Below are 22,519 nucleotides of genomic sequence, written 5' to 3'. Positions count from 1 at the left end.
TGTGCGCACATTTGTTGCTTGTGAAGCATCCAGAAGCGACGGCTGTAACCCCTTTTGTATTATTTATTGTGCATTTGCAATTGTGGTGGAATACTTGGGGCGAGTTTATGTGACTGTTTTTGATGATGTGCGGACGGTAACTGATTAATGCTAATCGTTTCTTATTGCTGTAGCAGCAGCTACTTGCAAACAGAAATTTGAATTGTTATTGAAGATGAGACTGATTTAATTTCATGTTATTTTCATTCCGCAAGTGTTGATATCATTAGCAGCTGAATAAGGTCAGCAAACCACACGAACGTCTGACACCGTCATTTCACTGTCTAGCTAGGACTTAGTTCCAGTGTCTTGGGGAGGACAGCACAATGATGTATAATCAGGGGTGAAAGTGGCTAGAATTTCTTGCCGGAACTCTCCGACGTGAAGGTTGCCGTGGAGCCAGAAAATTTGTTTATTTATTTATTTATTGTTATTTTATTTTTAATTTTTTTTTGTTGGTGGGGTTGGGGGGTCCAAACCTCCTAAAACTACTGAAATGCAAAGAAAACTGTTTTGGCAGTTATTTCTATAACACATACAAAAATGTTTTTTTTAATTTTTTATTTTTTAATAATAAAGGTGTAAGTAACATACATTCAGAAAGATAAGTACAAATGACGTATTTTATGCAGAGTGGAATGGGATATATTTTGAAGATCGCGCAAACATTGACTTTTTTAAATTATAGGGAAATGAATAAGTAGCCTAACATAAATGAACAAATATATGTCCAAAGTGCACATTGACAGCTAAGATGTTCTAAACCTCCCCAACAGAGCAATTAAAACTAAATATGATAAATAAGCCTCCTCAACTCTTTCCTTGCTCTTAAAGATTTGATCCATTTTCTGTTGCATTGCCCTTTTTTGTTGCATCAATTCAAAAAACGTTTTTTTAATTTATTTTTATTTGCTGTTCCAGAAAACATGCACATTTGAACCAATCAGAGCTAACAATCTCTGCTGATCACATGTCAGTATGTCAGCCAATTGAACGGATAAATGAGTCCAGGCATTTTGCTTTGCATTCGCACATTGACGTGACTCATCATCATCAGACTCAGATAACTGCAGTAAATGGGGAAACCTCCATGCCGTCCGTGGAATAAAATAAGTAATAAATATCGGTGGAAACGGATTACGCTACACAAGCACTTTATTATGCTTGTTGTTGACACTGGTGTATGTAAATCTGATGTTGGTAGATTGTTTTCTTCTTGGAGATGAAATGCATGTGTGGCAGCTTAGCATTTTTTTGGACATTTGCAGTCATATATTTGGAATCAAAGCACCGTGTACCGGAACAGCATTCCGGCCCTGAATCTTATACTGGAACTGCGTTCCGGCCCTGAATCTTAAACCGGAACTGCGTTCCTGACCGCACTGGCCCACTTTCACCCCTGCGTATAATACATGTTTTTGGATAGTTTAAAAAAAAAATTTTTTTTTAATTTAGAGGATGTTTTGAAGCATTTAAATGGTTAATTCCGATTAACACGGAAATCTGGGTTACATCGCCAGCTGAGGAATGGAACTCGTTTGTAAACCATGGACTACCTGTATAAGCAGCACCTGACTATGCTGAAACCTGAGAACTGTATAGTACGGAGAGAGATGGTAGACAGAAAGAAATTTTGTTTGTTTGTTTGTTTAATGACTAAATATTTGGTAGTACCACAGTTGTACAGCAGTAAAATGAGACAAACATACCACCCTTTATCAAAACAGTGCCCCAACACAACATAGCTGCAAAAGAAATCCAGCATATACTGTTTCCTGAAAAGTAGTGTGTAATAGTTCTAAAATTACGTTAATTTACAAACTCTTACCAGGGATTCCACCATGTTGGGTTTACAGTTCCTTAGTGTTTTGACTGCGTAGAAGATGTCCACCAAGTTCTGGTACTGGATCATCTCCAGAAGAATGTTGCTGGCACAGAAGCTTCCGCTGCGACCGCCACCATTACTAGAGTAGGATACAACATGGAAAAAATGTCAGTGGCTGTAGTAGATGTTTTGTGACACATTTCAACTACACAGGAACAAGTTGACTTGACACAGTTCAATTAGTATGCTGCTTTGAATGCATCAGCCAATATGAGAGAAGCTCCAACGATTTACTTTTTCACTCTACAGAACCCGCACTTATCTTAGTAAACATGGATGTCAAAGATGAAGGGCTGATATGAATATCATGGTGTGATTATAAAGTACCTCTTCAAAATACAGTATTTCAGCATGACATGTCTTGGATAAGTGGATAGAACATTGGGGAATGCTAGTAGGAGAAAATACAGAAATAACAGAGCATCCTGGAAATTGTACAAAATTATTGCTCTGGTCATCACAAACTTAAGGCAATATCAATAAAGTGCTGAAGGACAATCCACTTCCACCCTCCTGAGGCAAGCGCAGCAAATGTATGGTAGTGAAAGAAACCTGCACATCCAATAAAAGCAATTGGGAGGTAATCAATTGTTGTCAGCATAGTGGCGGCCTTGGATTTGCTGTAGTGAGAAGCATCACATTTTTTATTAAGTCATAATTGATTTGATCTCCATAATCTCTTTCCCAGTTGTCGCGGGTAATATTGTGTGACACCGCTGAGTGATGCGTTTTCGGGTTGGGGCGGCAGGGAATGAACGTGTGATGGGTTGGCAATGCGGTGGATGGTCCATTCATATTCATCAAGCAGTGCATACACAATGGGATCAGGACAACTGAGGGAGGGGGTAGATCGCTCACACAATACGACGCAAGTCAAAATGACAACATCAGCAATGTTGATACTTGACTTGAAGTACATGCTGTTGACTGTGACTGATTACTCACAGACAGTGGACCACAGTGCGGCCTTCTCCACACTCTCTTTGCCACTTGTGCACTTGTGCCAGCAGGTTAAGGAAAGCCTTCTTGGAGTCGGGAACATCCCGATATGGGGACCAGCGTAGGAATTGGAATTGACACACCACCAGCTGGCCCTCTTGGAGCTGAGGACGACATTTATAGCACAAGTGTGAGAAGCGTACCGTGTCGTGAGTGGGGAATGTATGCAAATAGGGATTGACACTGTGACACGGATCAAAATTAGTGTATTCTCAGGGATACCAAATGCATTTGATTCAAAAATAGCATGCACCAAATCCTCTGAATCGTTATAGAAATAACATCATTGAAAACATCAATCTCATTGTTATCATCATTAAGTCAAATCATTTCACTAGCACTGACCATATTCTGGTCATACATGGCTTGCTGCACAGTTGGCGATCACGATACATCAATGCACATTTAAAGGGAATAAGATTAACTGGAATCGGTGTTGAATGGAATAAATTTAAAGCAACAGAAAAAAAAAACCTCTTTTAATTACGAAACCACAGCCTGCCATGTTCTTCTGCATGAACTGTTCAAATTATTAAGGCAGAAGACAAAATGTTTTACTTAAAAAAAAAAAAAAAAAAAAAACAAATTAGGAAACAATGTATTCTGAATGACATTTTCTTCTATTTCAAACAGCACCTCACTCATCCAGTTAATTTGTAAGATGCGCAAAGACAAATACGATGGTTTTCATTTCTATACCTTAGCTGGAGTGAGGGGGCAGAAATGAATCTAAAAACTGTTGTTTGTGTTTATTCATCAAATAATCTTTAATTTAGTCCTTTCTCAGTCAACAAAAACATTGCATCGAATTTGACAACATTTTAAACTACAAACAGAAACAACAGCCACTGCACATTTTCTGCATTGCAAAGTCGTCTTTTCATTGGACAAATGTTGCATTGCAAGTAACTCCACTATTCCTACTAGACATGTGCTGATCACCGGTTTCAAGGTATGCAGTGGTATGAAAACATCAAGGTTCCAAAACCGCATAAAAAATTCTGCTGTACCACCCCTAAGGTAGGATATATTTTTCATGACCCAAAAATGCATTGACAAATCACTTGCTTGCAGCTGAAAGGCTCAACCCTCCCCCACCAGTTGTTGCTCAGTGTGAGTGAGTCAGCTGTGCTACACGATGGCTGGAGGAGGTGAAACTCCTGAACTTTTTCCCCCATGGAAGAAAACGAAATCACTGGTGTGGGAATTATTTGGCTACAGAAAAGTTATAGACGGCTGCCACTTAGAGGAGGAGGGCCAACCGACATTTAAAACATGTTTGCAGATAGTGGCTGCCGAGGAGGCAATACTTCTAATATGATTTTGCATTCATACAAAATTTTTTTTTTTTTTTTTTTTTTTAAACCTGTCCTGTTCAGCTGTTTGACACAGAGAATGGAAGTCTAAGTGCCCAGATTCTGAACAGTTTTAATGTTTCACATTGAGAGTCTGACATACTCCCATTGTGATCATTCAAAATACCTTTTTATTATGACAAAGCAGCGAACAGGAAGGGATTATGGGGGGAAAGAAGAAAAGAAATACAAGAGAAGAAGGAAAAGAAACACATACACAAACAACAACTAGAAATACATTGAACATCTAAACTAGTTACTAATATGCTGGTGCGATCGTCAGCGAGATGTATTTCCGGTTTACACCATGTGGGGGCCTATTGGCCAGTGAAAGAGGAGAATGGGGGTGGGGGTGTCTATAAGCCTATAAGCTAAGTGATTGAAAGGGGTAGAGTGTACACAAATCAGTTCTGTGATCTAGAACCCAGTAATCGTGTGAATCTCTTATGAGTAAGCCCGTTGGCGACCAACCCTACGCCGCCGCATCGCCAATCCCGGCACCGGGACCCCCGACCCGAGAATGCCCTACCACATCCAGCAGCACGCAGGCCCCACCGGGCGCGCGACAGCCACGCAGACGGGCGGAGAAGCCGCGCGGGCGCCAACCCAGGGCCACAGCCCCCACCCAGCCAGCCCGGGGAGGGAGGGAGGGCGGGCGCGGGGGCGGGGGGCCATGCGCAGCCCATCCCTCCTCCCGCAGCCCAGCAAAGGAGCCATCGTCCCCCCCCCGGGACCCAGGGTGGTCCCCCGGGCCACCCGCGCACCCATCAACCGGCCCTCAGGGATGGCAGGAGGGGACGCACCACCAACCCCACGCCTACACCCACCCCCGCCCGCCCACCCGGGCCACGAGCCACAGCCGCAGCCCCCCAACCGGCACGGCACGCCACGGGACCCCCAGCGGCCCACCAAGCCCCAGGCAAGGCAGGGTCCCCCGCCGGTGCAGGCGACACCCCGCTGATACACCGGCGCCCAGCCAGCGACCCGCGACGGAGCGCAGGGCGGATGCCCAGCCAGAGAAGAGAGGGGAAGGCGGAGGCAGGAGAACGCCCAGGAACTGCCACGGGGCGATGCAAGATCGGAGACCCGACCCCCCAACCTACTCCCGCGGCCGGCAGCCGAGGCAGAGGGGAGGCCACACCCCAGGAGCCACGCCATATAAAAAAGTGTGGGACCCACCTACCACCCTATTACTGTGGCTGCCAGGTTCCCGACTGGCAGCCATCACCCAGCACCGTGATGGGGGTGTGAGGGGAGGGTAGTGCAATGTATGCATTAAAATAGGAGAGCTTGGCTTGGGGCAGTGGGACCGCAGCATGGAGCTTCTGCCCAGCCGCCCGTCCCACCGCCCTTTGCCAGAGCTCTCCTGTGGAGTATGATGTGTGGTGCATTTAAAAAAGGTGCAGAGATGGCGGGGCCTGTGGTGAGGAGGCAGCCGTGAGGTACCCCCACCCCCAACAGGTCCCAACCATCCCACAACCTTGGTGTGTGGTGCATTAAAAACAGGGGGGAGCCGGGCCGGGACTGTAAAGCCCCGTCCCAACTCGCCCCGGAGAAATGTATGAGCATGTAAGTGCCAAGGTGAAAAATTCATACAAAATTAAAGGTTACCAAAAACTGTCGTGAACGTTTCCAACCAGCTCCGAGAGTTAACTCCAGTGTGCTTAGTGTGTCTAGTGTTGGTTAAACGTGGTGTTTTTTTTCTCTCTGGCAACTGTCTGTGTTGAGAAAGAGAATGTGTGTATAATGTAATCATGATACCAGTCATACACAATTGCTTTTTATGGAAAATAATTCAATTATTTTTGTTCTGATGGTAATGATATGTTGAGCCGTGGGTTTAGGCTAAACTAAAGGACTGCATTCATTTTAATTTTATTTAGAATATTATTTTTTTTCTAGTTTTTATTTTTCATTTTAACTTAACATTATACTGACGTTCCAATTTGCTAATATGTTTCAAAAATGTTTCTCTTGTATTTCTTTTCTTCTGTCCCCCCATAATCCCTTCCTGTTCGCTGCTTTGTCATAATAAAAAGGTATTTTGAATGATCACAATGGGAGTATGTCAGACTCTCAATGTGAAACATTAAAACTGTTCAGAATCCGGGCACTTAGACTTCCATTCTCTGTGTCAAACAGCTGAACAGGACAGGTTAAAAAAAAAAAAAAAAAAAAAAAAAAAATAGAATATTATTTTTTTTCTAGTTTTTATTTTTCATTTTAACTTAACATTATACTGACGTTCCAATTTGCTAATATGTTTCGAAAAATAAAAATCCTGTTCAATGAAAAAAAGTTATTATTATTATTATTTTTTTAAACCCAGGTATCTCAAAGTAACACATTTTAGAACTGAGATTGCCATACCGTGAAATTTTGGCTTAAGGTTACCATACCATCAGAATATCATACCGGCAAAATTTCTTACCCCAATAAATGAAATAATTTCTTCTTTTGGCTCATGAATTTACATCCGCTTCATTGTTTTGTTTCTTCTTCTTTTTTCAGCTATCATTTACTAGTCGTATGTAAGCAGCCCCCTGGCTGCCTGCTGGCATTCTCAGCTGTGCTCAGTCAGCACATTGACTTGGAGATATATGGGTCTGCAGACGCAAGTAGGACGCCAACTGTATGTGCGCGCGTGTGTGTGTGAGCGCGTCTCTAAGTGAGACAAAGGGAGGTCTCTTCATGTTCATAACCTTGTCCACAAGACTCTCGCCGAACACTTAAGGCACAGTTGAGAACTGTAAGTCATGCAAATTGGGTTTGCAAAGACATCAATGACACAGGGAGGGATTGCTTTACTGGTCCCCTGCTGTGCTGTTTTTTTCTGTACTTATACAACTGCACATGCTTGCAGTGCATTTCCTTTTGACTTTTCCTTCTACGTTGTACATCATTGTCACACTTTGCTGGCAAATTTCTTTACTGGGTTGAGTTCTGTATTACATCTGTGTAGCTGCAGTCCTCCCTGGCTCTTACATCCCATCTTTGCCCCTTCTTAAAAGTCATGGGAACTAATTGATCACGTGCATCAAAGCAAGAGAGGGTCAAATCCAGGGAAGATGGCAGAGGATGGCAATCAAGACAGGAAGTTGTGGGAAACTAGTTTAACACCGCTTGCAAAACGGCAGCTAGTGACACCTTGCATACAGATTACTCTTTGTAATTGCTTGACAGGGAGCAGAATTCATGCATGTGTTTATGTAGATTTTACTGCATAAAACCATACCTGCATCCAAACAATCAACATAATGAAGTGTGTGAAGAAATGCAAGAGCTCATGTATGCAAATCAGAAAAAACAGCATATGCACAACATTTTCTTTTAATGCATATCACAGGTACTGTTTAAAACTTTAAATCGCTAAAGAATGCTGTAAGGCCTGAATTAATAACTGATGTGAAGAGTCTTTGTCTTTCTTTATAAACGTTCTCTCTCACCTGCTGTTTGATAAAGTATCTGATCAAAACTACAAATTACATTGTAGTGACAGGCATTATTTTCAGTAAAACTAACTACACACACAAAAAAGCGTAGTAACATGTTATGATCATTTTTACCTTTGTTGTGTATCAATATAAATTACTTACAGTATTATAAGTCATTGTTTGCGCAATCATCAGGCACTTTACAAATAATCATTAAAGCAACACCATGGATTGGCTTATCAGAACAAATTCCGACTACCGTAATTTCCCGAGTATAAAACAAACTTTTTTCCCAAAATCAACTTGTAAAATCATGGGTGCGCATTATACACGGGTACAGGGATGGAGAAGGAAATATATACTAGTATATATTATTTATACATATAAAGCCAGATTTTTTTTTAATTGACACAGCCATGTTGTGTTGAAGAAAACGCATGCGGCGATCCGTTGCCGACCATTACGGTACATGACGTTACCATTTTGTTTCGGTAATACTTCACTCTGATTGGTCGAATGATTTCGTCTGTGTTGAATTCAGCTTTTTTCACTCTTCATAAAGCACAGAATTTAGTTTCTTGAACTCATTTGAGTCAACGTGTATTGCAACTCGGACCATAAAATGCGTAAAACAACACAGACTTCCTGTGTCCGTCAACTATATCTGTCCCTCGGGAAACTCAAACCCAAATAACAATAGTTCCTATTGTTACAGTCTACAGCGATGCACTCTTTCCAATTTCCGACTTCAGTCCTCACTTTTATTTTACCGTATCAATCCATAGAAGAAACATTTATTCATCATGATGAAATGAGCAAGTTATACAGCAGCCTTTAAAAGAAAAGTCATATCTGTTTTGTTTTCTCCTGGATTCTGTTAAGTTGGAGAAGTTGTCAAATCATATTATTACCGTACATATTGTCAGTTTACGGTAATGTTTTCAACTACCAATGTGCTATGCTTGTGCTGTGTTTTCTGTATCTGTACACGAGCTCGGTTTTCTTGTATTCTTCTATTTATTGGTGCTAAAATTTTGGGTGCGCTTTATACACGTGTGCGCCTTATATTCGGGAAATTACGGTATTGGGAAACTTCTGGATTTTTGGATGATGCTCGGGACGCACCCAGGCACCCACTCATGCGACGGACTTGGTTTCTGTAAAGTCAAGACCTGGGATACAATCAGAGATGGGTAGTAACACGTTACATTTACTCCGTTGTATTTACTTGAGTAACTTTCTGAGAAAAAAGTACTTATAAGACTAGTTTTACCACGGCATATTTTTTTTTACTTTTACTTGAGTGGATTTGTGAAGAAGAAATGGGCCGCAGTACAGTCGCTACTTTTTTTCTCTCTTTATTTTCACCAGCACGGTGGCTCACCCAGGCTACGTCTACAGTAGGACGGATAATGGCCTTAAACATGTAATTAGTTAGACTATAGACCCTACTCGCCTACGTCACAAAATGACGTGTCGCTGTACCCGGCCGGCATATTGTCCGTATTTTTTAGACCTATTGTCATTGTTTTCAATTCGTCGTGCAAGTTATAGAGCAATTCATGGAAGCCCCGGTGTTATCTGACACTGTAAACTCATTGGATGCGTTGCATAAAAGGCGTTATGTGGAAAAGCTTCAGTTTATCCATTCGCCAGATCCATATTTGATGCCTAAATCGATGTTTTTCGACCCGCTGTCTTCACCGTCTTTGCCTGACATCTGCTACCCTGATATTTACAACTATCTTGTCCACACAAAATCAGCCTATTCTCACGAAAGTTTGAAAAACTTTAAGAGCTTGGAGGCTTATAAATACTTCGTTGCTGGTTGGGTGAAACAGGTCCTCGTCCACGAAAATTTGGCAGGATCTATCTTGTGCTCGGAAAGGTGAGTTACGAAATTTTCAATTCAAAATCTTTTGTTCTTGCTAACATCCACTGTCAAGTCTAATGTATTTCATGTCATTTGTCAATGGAGCTAGGGCTTTTAATGTTTATATGGTTTAGCGATAGCACTCTCACAACATACATATATAATATGTAATAAATATGAAGTGCGATAGCACTACTCCAGATTGTCCCTAGTTGAATTTATTTTTTGGCTTTTGACCTCAATAGTGAAATTGTAAATTAATTGTATGACAACTGTCTTATTATCCCCTTATAATTATATATTTTCAGGTAGTTCATTCACAACGTCTGAGTGTATGTTGTCGGCGATTAGCCTAGCAACGGTCTTAATCGTGGTTGTCAGCCCAAAACCCTCTAAATATATATTAAATGCATCTTACCAGATATAAAATGACTACTACATGGTATCCCAAGCCACAGAGGCGGTAGATCAGTTTCATTTTGATGAGATTTCCGCCTGTCAAAACTGTCGCCACTTCCAGGAACGCCACTATTATGCACAAGCCCTCCTGGTTGCGATTTTCACTTCCAGGAAGTTGTTGTTATTTTCCAAGTGGTTAGAGCACAACTGAGCATTGATTGTAACATCCCAAGTAACAATGTCAGGATTTCGTTTTTGTTTTGTTTTCTTATTTCAAACTAAACTCGGCGACTAGGGTGACTAGGGTGCCCTACCTTCACTCTCACTCCCGCGTGATGCGTTCAATTTCGTTCACGAAAAAAAAACAGTGATCACAAAATGGAGTTCCCGACGCCTGGTCTAGAAGGTGTAGTAATTTTTAAATTTCCCGCTGTTCAGAGTTCAGGTTCAGAGGTAAACAGCGCGGGCGATGAAGTAAAACATGAAGCGACTCCTTTCTACGTATGCGTAGTTTGTGCAAATGTACCTTGCAGAAGCGGGGGGGGGCCTTAAACCCACCTTAAACGTAGTGCGGACAGGAATAAAAATAGTCGGCAAAATACCCTGGAGAAAATTGTCTGTCCTAGTGTAGACGTAGCAACAATAATCACATGACTCCATTATACAAACTAGATGTAAAAATACAGATACATCGCCACACACAACACAAGCTTGCAGTCCAATCTTATGATCACATCAGTGTTCTAACATCACAACAAGTGGTGTTTTTAAAGCGCCGTTAAAAAAACAAATCATTTCAGATAGAGCGCTGCAGTCATTAATAAAAGTGCGGATTTCAAACTCTCTCCTTGTTTTTATTTGGCATCAGTAGACCAGGGAAAAGCAGAGCGAGTTTTAGTTTGATGGTGGAAAATGTGTTTAACCACGAGAAGACAGTCATGCTCTTGGGATGGGTGATTTTCATTTCTATTTTTTTCAGTTGGAATGGAATTCAGTTGGACTAACATGGTCATCTAATAGGTTATAGTATAATAATAATAATAGTAACAGTTCATATACTAGTAGATGACCTTATGCTGAGAAAAAAATCGTTTTAAAAATAAATAACACATTCTAAGGAATTACTCAGTACTTGAGTATTTTTTTTCATCGAATACTTTTTTATTTGTACTTGAGTAAATTTTTTGGAGGACTGCTTTTACTTGTACTTGAGTAATATTATTTTAAAGTAACACTACTCTTACTTGAGTACAATTTTTGGCTACTCAACCACCTCTGGATATAATTGATTAATCAGTAAAATGAACTGTTTTTGCAGGGATAACTGTTTTTGTATTGACAATAGAGTAATTTTGACATATTACCACTTAGAACACTATAACTAGGGAAACAACAACCTTACTAAAAAACCTGTTCTAATAGCTTTAATGTTATTTGATAAATCAATATTCCAGGTCTTGATTTTATAAAATCCAAATATGAATCCAATCAAATGAAATCTCTAGGTGAATCTTGTGGTTATATTTCAACATTATTTGAGAGAAGTTGAGTAATGCTGTTGAGTAGGCACTAAAAAGTGAGATAAGATTAAGAGGCCACTGCTGTAGAATTCACGATCAAGTTATGCATTCAGTCTTTCAGCTGGCACACACGCAAAATAGTTCTATAGAAATTCAAATCATTCCCTTCAGACTATAGCTTTTCTTCTCAGACAAGCCTACAGTGCTTTGACTTTGAGATGACTCACATGTGGTCCACAGCTCATGCATTTATAATAAGGTCATAATAATAAGCCATCATGTGTTTGAGGATCAACATGACAAGTGCATGTGTTTCTTTTTTAAACCCTGACGATGCTTACCCTTGTGACGTTCTTTACTCGAAACAGGCGAGTAATGACATCTTCATCAGCTGACATGGAGAGAAACTCAACCTCCATGGGCCCATACTGCTGTAAACCAGGTTCCGGCCAGTATTGGACACATGGCTAGAGGGAGAGACAAGATATTTAAGAGATTGCTTCATCAGAAGGGTAGTTTAAGACAGAAAAAAAGAGATTTTGTAGGTCAAAGTGGACTTTCAGAAGTTAATGAATTATGCATTTCTGAGCATGTATTGTAATATGAAGAATATGTATGCAGTGAAGTTACAGAAACTTGCTGCCCATTCATTCATGGTGCATTAATGGAAATGTATAATCCGCTTCATGGACTGACGCTATGTAGACATTGTAAAATGTAATTCAAACTAAGTATCATACTGCAGAAAGACTTCAATGAATTTGAATTTGTAGCTGAACTTTTCAGGTCAGCTAGGCTGAGTATTTCAGAAGATGTTGACAAGCACTCCAGAGTTTTGCAGAGAAAAGATCTTTTATATGATACTTCTTCGGGTCAAAGTTGCAGAGGTCAGTAGAGAATGGGTTGTAGATTTGATGATGCTGTCAGAAAGGCAACAGTAACTTTGCGGTAAGTCACATCTAACAGCTTTGACAACACCTTGAACCTTAGCGATAAGGCTGCAGAGGCACAAATCAACACTGAGGCACTACTGTCAAGAAAGAGATTTTGAGGGTACAATTTACACTGGCTCATTGCAACCGACAATAATGCCACTTTTCCGCATTACCGGCTATGCTCAATTGTAACCTCTTTGAACTAATGGAAACTGCAAAAAACCCACTGTGTTACACCATTATAATGTGAAATGTCAACAAAAATGACAATGGAGGAGGAGACAGGTCTCCTGCAAACATGCCTCATTAAGCAGGTACAATTTATTTGAGAAGAGACTTAGGGCAACAAGGATATGGACCGCTGCGCCAAGCAGATTTTCGGACCAGCAACAGGGTGATCTAATATTAACATGTTAAGTTTGTTAGTTTCCCATTTGGAAAATGTATAGAAAAACCTTATAAGAATTTACATCAACTCCAGTAATAAATCTTTAGAAGTCTCTTACTATGATTTACTCTTGAAAGTGGCCACTTTTGCATTCATTTCATGCAACATGAGAATGAAACAAGTAAAAATTATGTATGTCGTATAAAAGGTAAGTATATGGCAAATTATAATTTCCATTGTATCATATAAGTTTTTAAGTTTTTAACTATATGTCAGTTTTAAAGACATACTTCTTTCATACTGTATATGAATATAAACCATTTTAATAGGTTTTCTGCATTTGAAGTGTACCGTATTTTTCAGGCTCTAAGTTGCACCTGTGTATAAGTAGCATCAGCCTAAAAATGTGGAATGAAGAGGAAGAAAAAAAAACATAAGTCGCACCGGAGTATAAGTCGCATTTTTGGGGGAAATTTACTTGATAAAATTCAACACATAGAACAGATATGTAATCTTGAAAGGCAACTTAAAATAAAAATACAATAGAGAACAACATGCTGAATTAGTGTACAGTATGATAATGTTACATGATGCATGAACAACGAAATGCGAACGTGGCTGGTATGTTAACGTAACATACTGTAGCTATTAAGAGTTATTCAGATAACTATAGCATAAAGAAAATGCTAACACGTTTACCAAACCATCAGTGTCACTCCAAAACACCAAAAATAACATGTGAATGATATAATAATTAAAGATGTCCCGATCGATCGGGATGCCGATCGATCGGGACATCTTACACTCATCCAGAGTCTTTAGTTTTGCCTTAAAGTAGGGCTATCAAATGTATCCCGTTAACGGCGGTAATTAATTTTTCTTTAAATTAATCACGTTTAACGCAATTAATGCATGCGCTGCACTACCCACTCACGCATTGTCGCGTTCAATCTATAAAGGCGCCGTTTTACCCGTATATAGAGCTAAAAGGCAGCGTAAAATGAGTAGAGTGAATTTTGGCAGTCTTTGGAGCCTTTTTTTAATTGGCTTCAGCCTTACAATCCCTCTATCAACAATTAGAAATATCGTGAGAAGCAATGTGGGGAAGAAAGTTAGTAATTGATCTTTTTCTTAACACCCTATGTTATTTCCCAACGCAGAGCAGATATATCAATTGGTGTCACTACGCACAGTCATGGTTGCACATCCCATCATGCATTTGGGAAGAACAGTTAAATGGCTACAGTATCATTTACTGAAAACTCAACAAATTCACTAGATGGCAATATTTAGTCACAATATACAAAGTCACATTCATCCTTTAAGAATTACAAGTCTTTCTATCCGTGGATCCCTCTCACAGAAAGAATTTTAATAATGTAAATGTCATCTTGAGGATTTATTGTCATAATAAACAAATACAGTACTTATGTACTGTATGTTGAATGTATATATTCGTTTTATTCATTTTTTTCTTAATGCATTGCCAAAATGTATATGATCGGGAAAAATTATCGGGAATGATTGGAACTGAATCGGGAGCAAAAAAAAAAAAAAAAGCAATTGGATCGGGAAATATCGGGATCGGCAGATACTCAAACTAAAACGATCGGATCGGGAGCAAAAAAACATGATCGGAACAACCCTAATAATAATGTGTAATTTCACACATAAGTCGCTCCAGAATATAAGTCGCACCCGCAGCCGAACTATGAAAAAAACTGTAACTTATAGTCCGAAAAATACGGTATATATCTTACAGGGAGTAAATTCTTTATATACTTCATTTAGGTTCAATATATTCCATGTGATTAAAATTAACTAAAATATATATGGGTAATTCACCATTACATACAGTTTTTGGTATGCTGTGGCATATGTCAGCCAAATAAATTTATAGTAGCAACATAAAAATCACATACTTTTAGATTATGAATTTAAGTTTAATATATATGTATATACCGTATTGACCCAGAATATAAGACGGCCCTGATTATAAGACTACCCCCTCTTTTTCAAGACTCAAGTTTGAAAAAGACTTTTTGAACACCAAATTAATTTTTATACAGAAAATAATTACAGTACATCTCAAACAAATGATTATAACAATATATTTGAGAGAAAAAGCATGTTATTTTGCCTCATTCAAATCTTAATATCTGAACATTTAAATATGTAAACTAAAGTGCAATCACATTCGTAAATGAATGGCTTCTGGTTTTTGAAATGTAAATAAACCAATCTATTGTGATAAAACAACAAAATTGCAATAACTGCATTAACCATCAAAGTGAGGTCTAACTATAACTGTAGTCTTAAAACAAATCTGAATAAGGAAAAACATTGCAATAAAATAATGCAAACTGGTTAAACTTGAGAGTAACCGAGATCTGTCATGACAGAACATTACTCCTCAAGTTCAGTATTCACTTCACTGGCACCATCTAGCGTCGTGAATGGGTATAATGTCTAGACCCCGAATATAAGACGACTCCCACTTTTTCAGTCTTATTTCAATGCAAAAAACACTTGCCACGTTTACATGGAGCCAAATATTCCAATTACAATCGGAATATTTGTTCAAACCGAATAAATGTGTTCCATATAAACACCTCATTCGGAATGAACAGGCCCAAACCGAATGGAATTTCATTCCGATTCACAGGGGTGGAATATTCCTTTTCCCAAACCGATTAGAAGTAAAATTATATCGTGTAAACAGGGAAGCGGAATGGTGTCTGGTTGCGTTCTTTCTGCACATGCTCCGTACTGACGTGATGACGTCACTTGGTGACGTAAGTAACGTCACTTGCAACATGGCTTCCAAGCACACGCACAGCGCACCCACACAACTTTTTAAATGAACGGCGTATCATTCTGAAGTTTTGTTTCCACTCGAAAAGTTAAAACAGCAGCTGATCTGACGATCGATCTCCATGTTTTGCAACGTGACGCTTTGTTTTGATTAATCTGCGCATGTCAGACGGCAGTTGTTAAACGTCCTTTCGGAATAAAGGCAGACACATGTAAACGCTGGATCGGAATAGATGAAGTGACATGTAAACAGCTGATGTGAAATTTCCATTCGGAATGATTTGAATCGGTATGAATAAAAGTCAGCATGTAAACGTGGCTACTGTCTTATATCCGGGCCAATACAGTATATGCCGTTTGCGTATGTTGGGACACTGAGCTACTAGCTGTTTCGGTGTCAACATAGAGTGTGGGTGTTGAAGTATCCATATGTCCCACATTCTTCATGCATCCCTGCTCACTAGGGTTACTAGAGTAGTAGCATCCCAACAGTGCCTTGTTCGCATCTCGTGTGCACTGCCGTCTGTTGCGTGTTCCAGTAGCCCATTTCTCACTGTAGTGCCCTGGTTCCTCAGCTTCTGGCGCAGACCTTGTTAACCCGGTAGACGTCTGAGCCGGTATGTCTCTCGGTTGTGTATCACTCATCGTGTGGCAGTTAGGTGTTAGCTGTAAGGGTCTTGACGAAGTACCCAACTGGAGGATGTTATTTTGTATGCTCCTGCTGGACTCAATCATGCTTTATCAAGTGAGCTATCCAGCTCAAAGTGATCCTACCCCCCGCCCCCCTCCACACACACAAACAAACACACACACACAATTACTGTAAATTTATGAACTACAAAATGTGTATCTTTGTTCATATTTCTATGCCACCCACATATAGTGACGAGCAGATCAATTATTATGAATTGACTCCCACTCAAAGGCAGAAGGTATATACCACTGATCTACAACCAAAATGCTTCCTGGGGGAAAAAAAGTAGTGAGACCTTACTAAGTTTGGGTCACGAAAAAAGAAAAATGAAGTCGAAAGTGTCAAATGGCTATAGTTTTTTAGATACAGTATCTGACTGAAATGTTCAAATTCAAGCAATTTAGGCGAAAATGGGTATTAATTTAAATGGAAATGGTTATTACCGTGTAAAGATATCTACCCCCCCCCCCCCCCCCCAAAAAAAAAAAATAAAAAATGTCTTCTATTTTGGAAAATAATCGTGTAGGCAAGAGCTTTGACACAAGCTGTATTCAATGTATTGCATAAATCCTGATGTTTTGGAAATGGACAAAATGCATTAATGTAGACACATTTTAATTAATCGGTGGCACACACCCATATATCCATCTCATGTCAAGTGTGGAAAATTGTAAAACTGAAATTAGAGTATATAATTACACAATGCATCTTTAGAACCAAACTTACAATAACAATAAATATCTTGAATACTTTAGCCAATCAGCACTAAAATCTTTTATTTTCTCACCCATATCACCACAGCAATTATGCTTTAGCCATTTGTATTTCTGAAGCAGATATTTTCCCAAATTTTGTAGACTAGTGTAATTAACCTGTGCAGATGCATATAGAGCCTACCCACCAACGTCATAAAACCACGTGCTCGCTGTATGGTTCCGCCCACTTGTCCGTCATTTTGACTCTGTATTAGCATTGTTTTCAATTGATGGCGGAATTTAAAATGCATTTCATGGAAGACCCGGTGCTTTCTGATGCCGCAAACTCACTGGATCTGTTGCATAAAAGGCGTTATGAGGAAAAGCTTCGTTCTATACAGTCGCCAGATCCATATTTGATGCCCAAATCGATGTTTTTCGACCCACTGTCTTCGCCCTGTCTGCCTGACATCTGCTACGCTGATATTTACAATTATCTTGTCCACACAAAATCAGCCTATTCCCACGAAAATTTGAAAAACTTAAAGAGCTTGGAGGCTTATAAATACTTCGTTGCTGGTTGGGTGAAACAGGTCCTCGTTCGGCAGGAATCTATCTTGTGCTTGGAAAGGTGAGTTACGAAATTTTCAATTCAAAATCTTTTGTTATTGCTAACATCCACTGTCAAGTCTAATGTATTTCATGTCGTTTGTCAATGGAGTTAAGGCTTTTAATGTTTATATGGTTTAGCGATAGCACTCTCACGACATACATACGTGTATGTTGTCGGCGATTAGCCTAGCAATGATCTTAATTGTGGTTATTTGTCAGCCCCGTAGACGAGGCCAGTTTCTTTCACTTGGTACCAGCTAAATATTATTCAAAAAAATAACGATGGTGGAAGAAAGGGAAGTCACAAACATCTTGAATTTGAAACTATGTCGTACTACGTCGTATGTTGTCGGCGATTAGCCTCGCAATTATCTTAATTGTGGTTATTTGTCAGCTCCGTAGACGAGGCCAGTTTCTTTCACTTGGTACCAGCTAAATATTATTCAAAAAATAACGATGGTGGAAGAAAGGGAAGTCACAAACATCTTGAATTTGATATGTCGTACTACGTCGTATGTTGTCGGCGATTAGCCTCGCAATGATCTTAATTGTGGTTATTTGTCAGCCCAAAACCCCCTAAGTATATCTTAAATGCATCTTACCGGATATAAAATGACTACTACATAGTCTGTGGTGATTTTTTGGTGCCCAGTTTTCACGTCGAATTGCAGCCGTCCATTTCGCTCTCCTCTTTGGATCCCTCGGAATACGGTAAAACTTCAAGTCTCTCCTTCCATCTTCTCTGTTAGTGCAACCAACAGCCACACACGCCTTCACCATTTTGATTATTAATGTTAAGGAGCAGAAAAATACGCCGTAAATAGGAGAAATGTACGTAGCCGTAACAGGTTAACACTATGTTTTGACGGACAAGTGGGCGGTACCATTCAGGAGAGCGGAGCTGTGACGTCACGTGGGTAGGGTCTATACAGAAAAGTCATGGAGAGGTGGTAAATGTAAGAGTAAATTGAGACATATTCATAATTTTTCAATCAGCATGCATTTGTTTTATTATTATTTTTAAATATTATATTATTTTATTTCTTACATTACTTATAGTATAGTTTTAGTGACTTTTCCAATGTGCAGTAAAATTTGTGTCTTGGCCACAAAGGTAGAAAACACATTAACTTTAAGCCTTTATTTAAACAGATAACATTTATTATATCTTATTATATATTATATTATATAAATTCTGGCCAAGATGCAGATGATTTCATAAAATACAGAACACAACAGGATAACAATAACAAACCCCCCACCCCCCCACCCACCCCCAAGAAAAAAAGCCTCCAGAAAACAGTTATTTAAAACACTGGTAAACGCTTTCCATTTACCTGGCTCTAAGAAACAAAACTACTCTAAAGAAATAAGGAAGTTTTCAAAGTGCAAGCTGATTAAGTCTCCATACGTAAGTCCAAACAGATATAAAATACATTAATAAGAGTAATAAAGTGTGAGCGCGCCTTACCAAACAGTTCTAACGGTCATAGTAAAGATGTTTTACACACTACGGAATGGTATAGCTCCAATTACTCAAGAAGTTTGCTTTAGAACTCACATTTGTTTATCAGGCAATTAAAACAAAGACCTATAAAAGAGCACCAAAATAGACCATAGACCATCGGCCTTCATCTACTACCACTATGAGTAAGAACTTGAATGCTCACTTGTGATGCACGGACAAAATTAACAATGCAAGCTTATTAGTCTTGTGTGAACACTACTATCCACAGTCAGACTGGACATCAAACACTGCTGATTCCGTCTGATAGCTGAACACACCAAAGTACATAACCAGTGGCCAGTTGTTAATTATTTCCTTCCCCATTTCTGATAAAGTGCATCAATAAATCACATCCGAATATTTCAAATGTATAATCCAAGATGGCCATAATGATGAAGCTGTGGAGGATCCTTGAAGAGTACTGCATGGAGTGCAAAGGCAGGCAAAGAATTCTGGGAAATGTGTAAGACGAGGCACACCTTGTATGATCAGATTCAAAGACTGTGGAAGCGTGTATTTTACAATTTAAAAAATATTTTAATGGCGGTTCGTTGGTATACCAGTAAGTGCTGATAAGTTTAAAACCAGCCTATATTTCACATGGGCTACAGGAGTCATGGAACAACAGGAGTTGCCCGTACACAGCAGGCATGTGTTAATAATAGTGGAGAAGAAGAATGAGATGGGGAGCTGTAATGTTCTTTATGAGATTGCAGTGAGATGGCAGGCAGAAAAAAATCCAAACCCTCAAATTAACTCCCCGACAGCGCTCATAACACAGTCTTGTGATTAAAGTTGCCAAGAAAGGTAGCAACAACTCCATTTTCAGGCAAGACTGAGAAAGTAATGCACTACAGTGCAAGACACACAAAAAAAAAAAATACTTTTTTTTTTCTAACCGGGGAGTTAATAAGAACAAGAAGAAACCTACCTACTCAACATATTGCAGTTATTGCACTTCTATTTTACTGAAGTGAGTGTAACTGGTTGCATGTTTTAAACATAAGAAGCGTTTCAACTGACGCAATGCAATTTTGACCAAGATTAATGATTTAGTGTGAGCGACTCCATTTCCAGGCCTGTGACACAATAAAATATGTATTTTAAATTTGTTCTGAGTCAAGTTTGATTATGCAAAGGTTATAAGTGTTTTCATTTGCGGGTGCAATCTTAGGAGAGAAGCACAGCGATGTCTGCTTTCAAGTGGCTCCCGTTTCATTATCTCCTACATTCTCAATATTTTTTTTCACCTTTTTCATCTCGATCATTCCTTCTCTGTTGTCACGATGACATGAAACACAATTAAAATCTAACAGGAGATAGTACAGTGGAGGAGGAGAGAGAAGGACATACAGTATGCTCGGAGATTGCAAAAGTGGGGCGCCAACAAAAAGAAGCCTGAGATAGGGCTGGAGGGCAGAACAAGCCTATTCTCTGGAGATGGAACTTGAGGAGGGGAAAGGAAAAAATGGGGCGGGTGTTATCAAGTCGTTTCTTGAGATCAATGTGGTCAGGGATCAAAGCCAGACAAAATGGCGTGAAGGAACTAATCCCAAGCACAGTAAGGGACAGATGGAGTGATGGCAGAGGGTGGTGGAAAAATGGTTACGACCCATACAAGAAAAATGTTTAAAAATAAAAAAAGAAAACTATGGAGTAAATGTGACATGGTGCGAATGAGAGGAAACATTCGCTTTTTCCATTAGAAGTTCATACATTAAAAGCAACAAAAACAAACACTTTGACCTCACCCATGCGGAGTTGGACTGATTCAGTTGGTTGAGCATGACCACCGCTGTGCAGCCGTAGTCGAAGACCAGCCTCCAAAAGTCGGCCGTGGTGCCAGGCAGAGGGTGAGGGGTTACGATGAAGGCAGCTTGCTGGTGGAAGCTGTCGGCCAGAGCGGCGTTAATGTAATTGTTGCTCTCCCCCTCTGTGGTTACGAGGAAGGCCAGGGCACGGTCGGGTGGAAGGACATCCATACTGCGGTTCTTTTCACGGTTTCTGGGCAACAAAGCAATGCTGCACTCTTCTACGTCCAGGTGTGGGGTCACAGAGTTTAGGGTCTGCGAATGGAGATGTTAAAATAGTGAGGTACGAAGCAAGTGATTTGAAATACAGTCAATCCCTCCCTAATCACATTTCACTTTTGATAAATTGGTATTTTAAATTTTTTTCAATGGAAGCTAATGGAGGTGGGAATCTTTGGGCACCTAACGATTCGATTACGATTCAGAGGCTCCGATTCGATTATAAATCGATTATTGATGCACCCCCCACGCTTAATTTTTTTGTACACTAGTTCCAAAATTGTTCAAAAATCCTCTCAGGCAAAACAAACTCATATTTCAGTATCAAGTTAACCGTTAAAAACGGTAAATGAAATACTCAAGTCCCCATTCTGTATCGGCAGCTTTAAACTACATTCAATTAATTTAATGTTGTGAATCAACCGTTAAAGTTGTTTATATTGCTCCCGTTATTCCATCATTTCCCGTCTGTCTACCTTAAATGTGAAAGTTTTAAAACTGTTTCATCATTTAAATATAGATTCAAGTCAAGATTTTGCCAATTTTTTTTTTTTTTTTTTTAAATAGATAAAAAGTAAGTAGGTTCGCTATAACAGAGCCTTCAAGAGAAGTCTACTGCTTTGAGATGGCACCTGTTTACTTGTGCGGGAAAGTCTGTCATTTCGCATCTAGTTCTTGGTATATGATCTAACACGGCTGTCGTCTGCCATTTCACATCAAATTGTGGATATATGTCATATCTACCATAGCCGTATGTTGCCGTATGTTTGTAGCAACGAGCAACTGGGCGCTGTTTGTAGCGGCTGATGGCCGCAGTCACGTATCATTGTTTTTTTTTTTTTTATCTAGCGGCATGAGTTGAACATGATATTTACACTCGGTCCGTTCCTCATTGCGTCCTGAAGACCACGCTGACTGTGTTTTATTTCCGCTTTACCTGGTATAATTCAATAATCGGAATTTGGATGTTTGTGAATCGTTCTCGAATCTTCCACGGCGGAATCGCGAATAATCTAAGAATCGGAAATTTCGCACGCCTCTAGAAGCTATACTATTTTTTTTTTTGGCCCAATAAAGCCTCACCTTCATGGAAGTTTTTACTTTCTCTTTTCATGTTCTGTTGTTGGCGTCGGCTGCGGCGGACAGTTGCTATTTTGTGTTGCAAAAGTTCTGAAATAAATGTTTAAAAACCCAACAAAGCTGGCGACTTATTTGCCGATGTTACTATAATAATAATAATTGTGACCTTAACTTATATAGACTGGCGAACAGAGGTCGGAGGACCGTCGAGATGGCAGACATTTCCGAGCCAATTCACTGACAAAAGCACACTACGCTCA

At 39.6% G+C, this 22,519-nt stretch overlaps 1 protein-coding gene across 4 annotated transcripts in view; it reads right to left on the bottom strand.

Moving 5' to 3' along the window:
- Positions 1–22,519, bottom strand: part of ptprub (protein tyrosine phosphatase receptor type Ub) — a 382,270-nt gene that overhangs the window by 4,614 nt on the left and 355,137 nt on the right. For all 4 annotated transcript variants that reach the window (XM_057833549.1, XM_057833551.1, XM_057833550.1 and 1 more), the window contains 4 exons: positions 20,901–21,215; positions 11,846–11,971; positions 2,870–3,027; positions 1,868–2,003 (listed from right to left, as the gene is read on the bottom strand). In XM_057833549.1, coding sequence (XP_057689532.1) covers positions 1,868–2,003; positions 2,870–3,027; positions 11,846–11,971; positions 20,901–21,215 — 735 coding nt within the window. The remainder of the gene's footprint in view (positions 1–1,867; positions 2,004–2,869; positions 3,028–11,845; positions 11,972–20,900; positions 21,216–22,519) is intronic.

The sequence above is a fragment of the Corythoichthys intestinalis genome, chromosome 4 (assembly GCF_030265065.1).
Source record: "Corythoichthys intestinalis isolate RoL2023-P3 chromosome 4, ASM3026506v1, whole genome shotgun sequence".
Taxonomy (NCBI): Eukaryota; Metazoa; Chordata; class Actinopteri; order Syngnathiformes; family Syngnathidae; genus Corythoichthys; species Corythoichthys intestinalis.
Note: the sequence above shows the minus strand (reverse complement) of the source record. Positions and strands in the feature narration are given on the sequence as shown.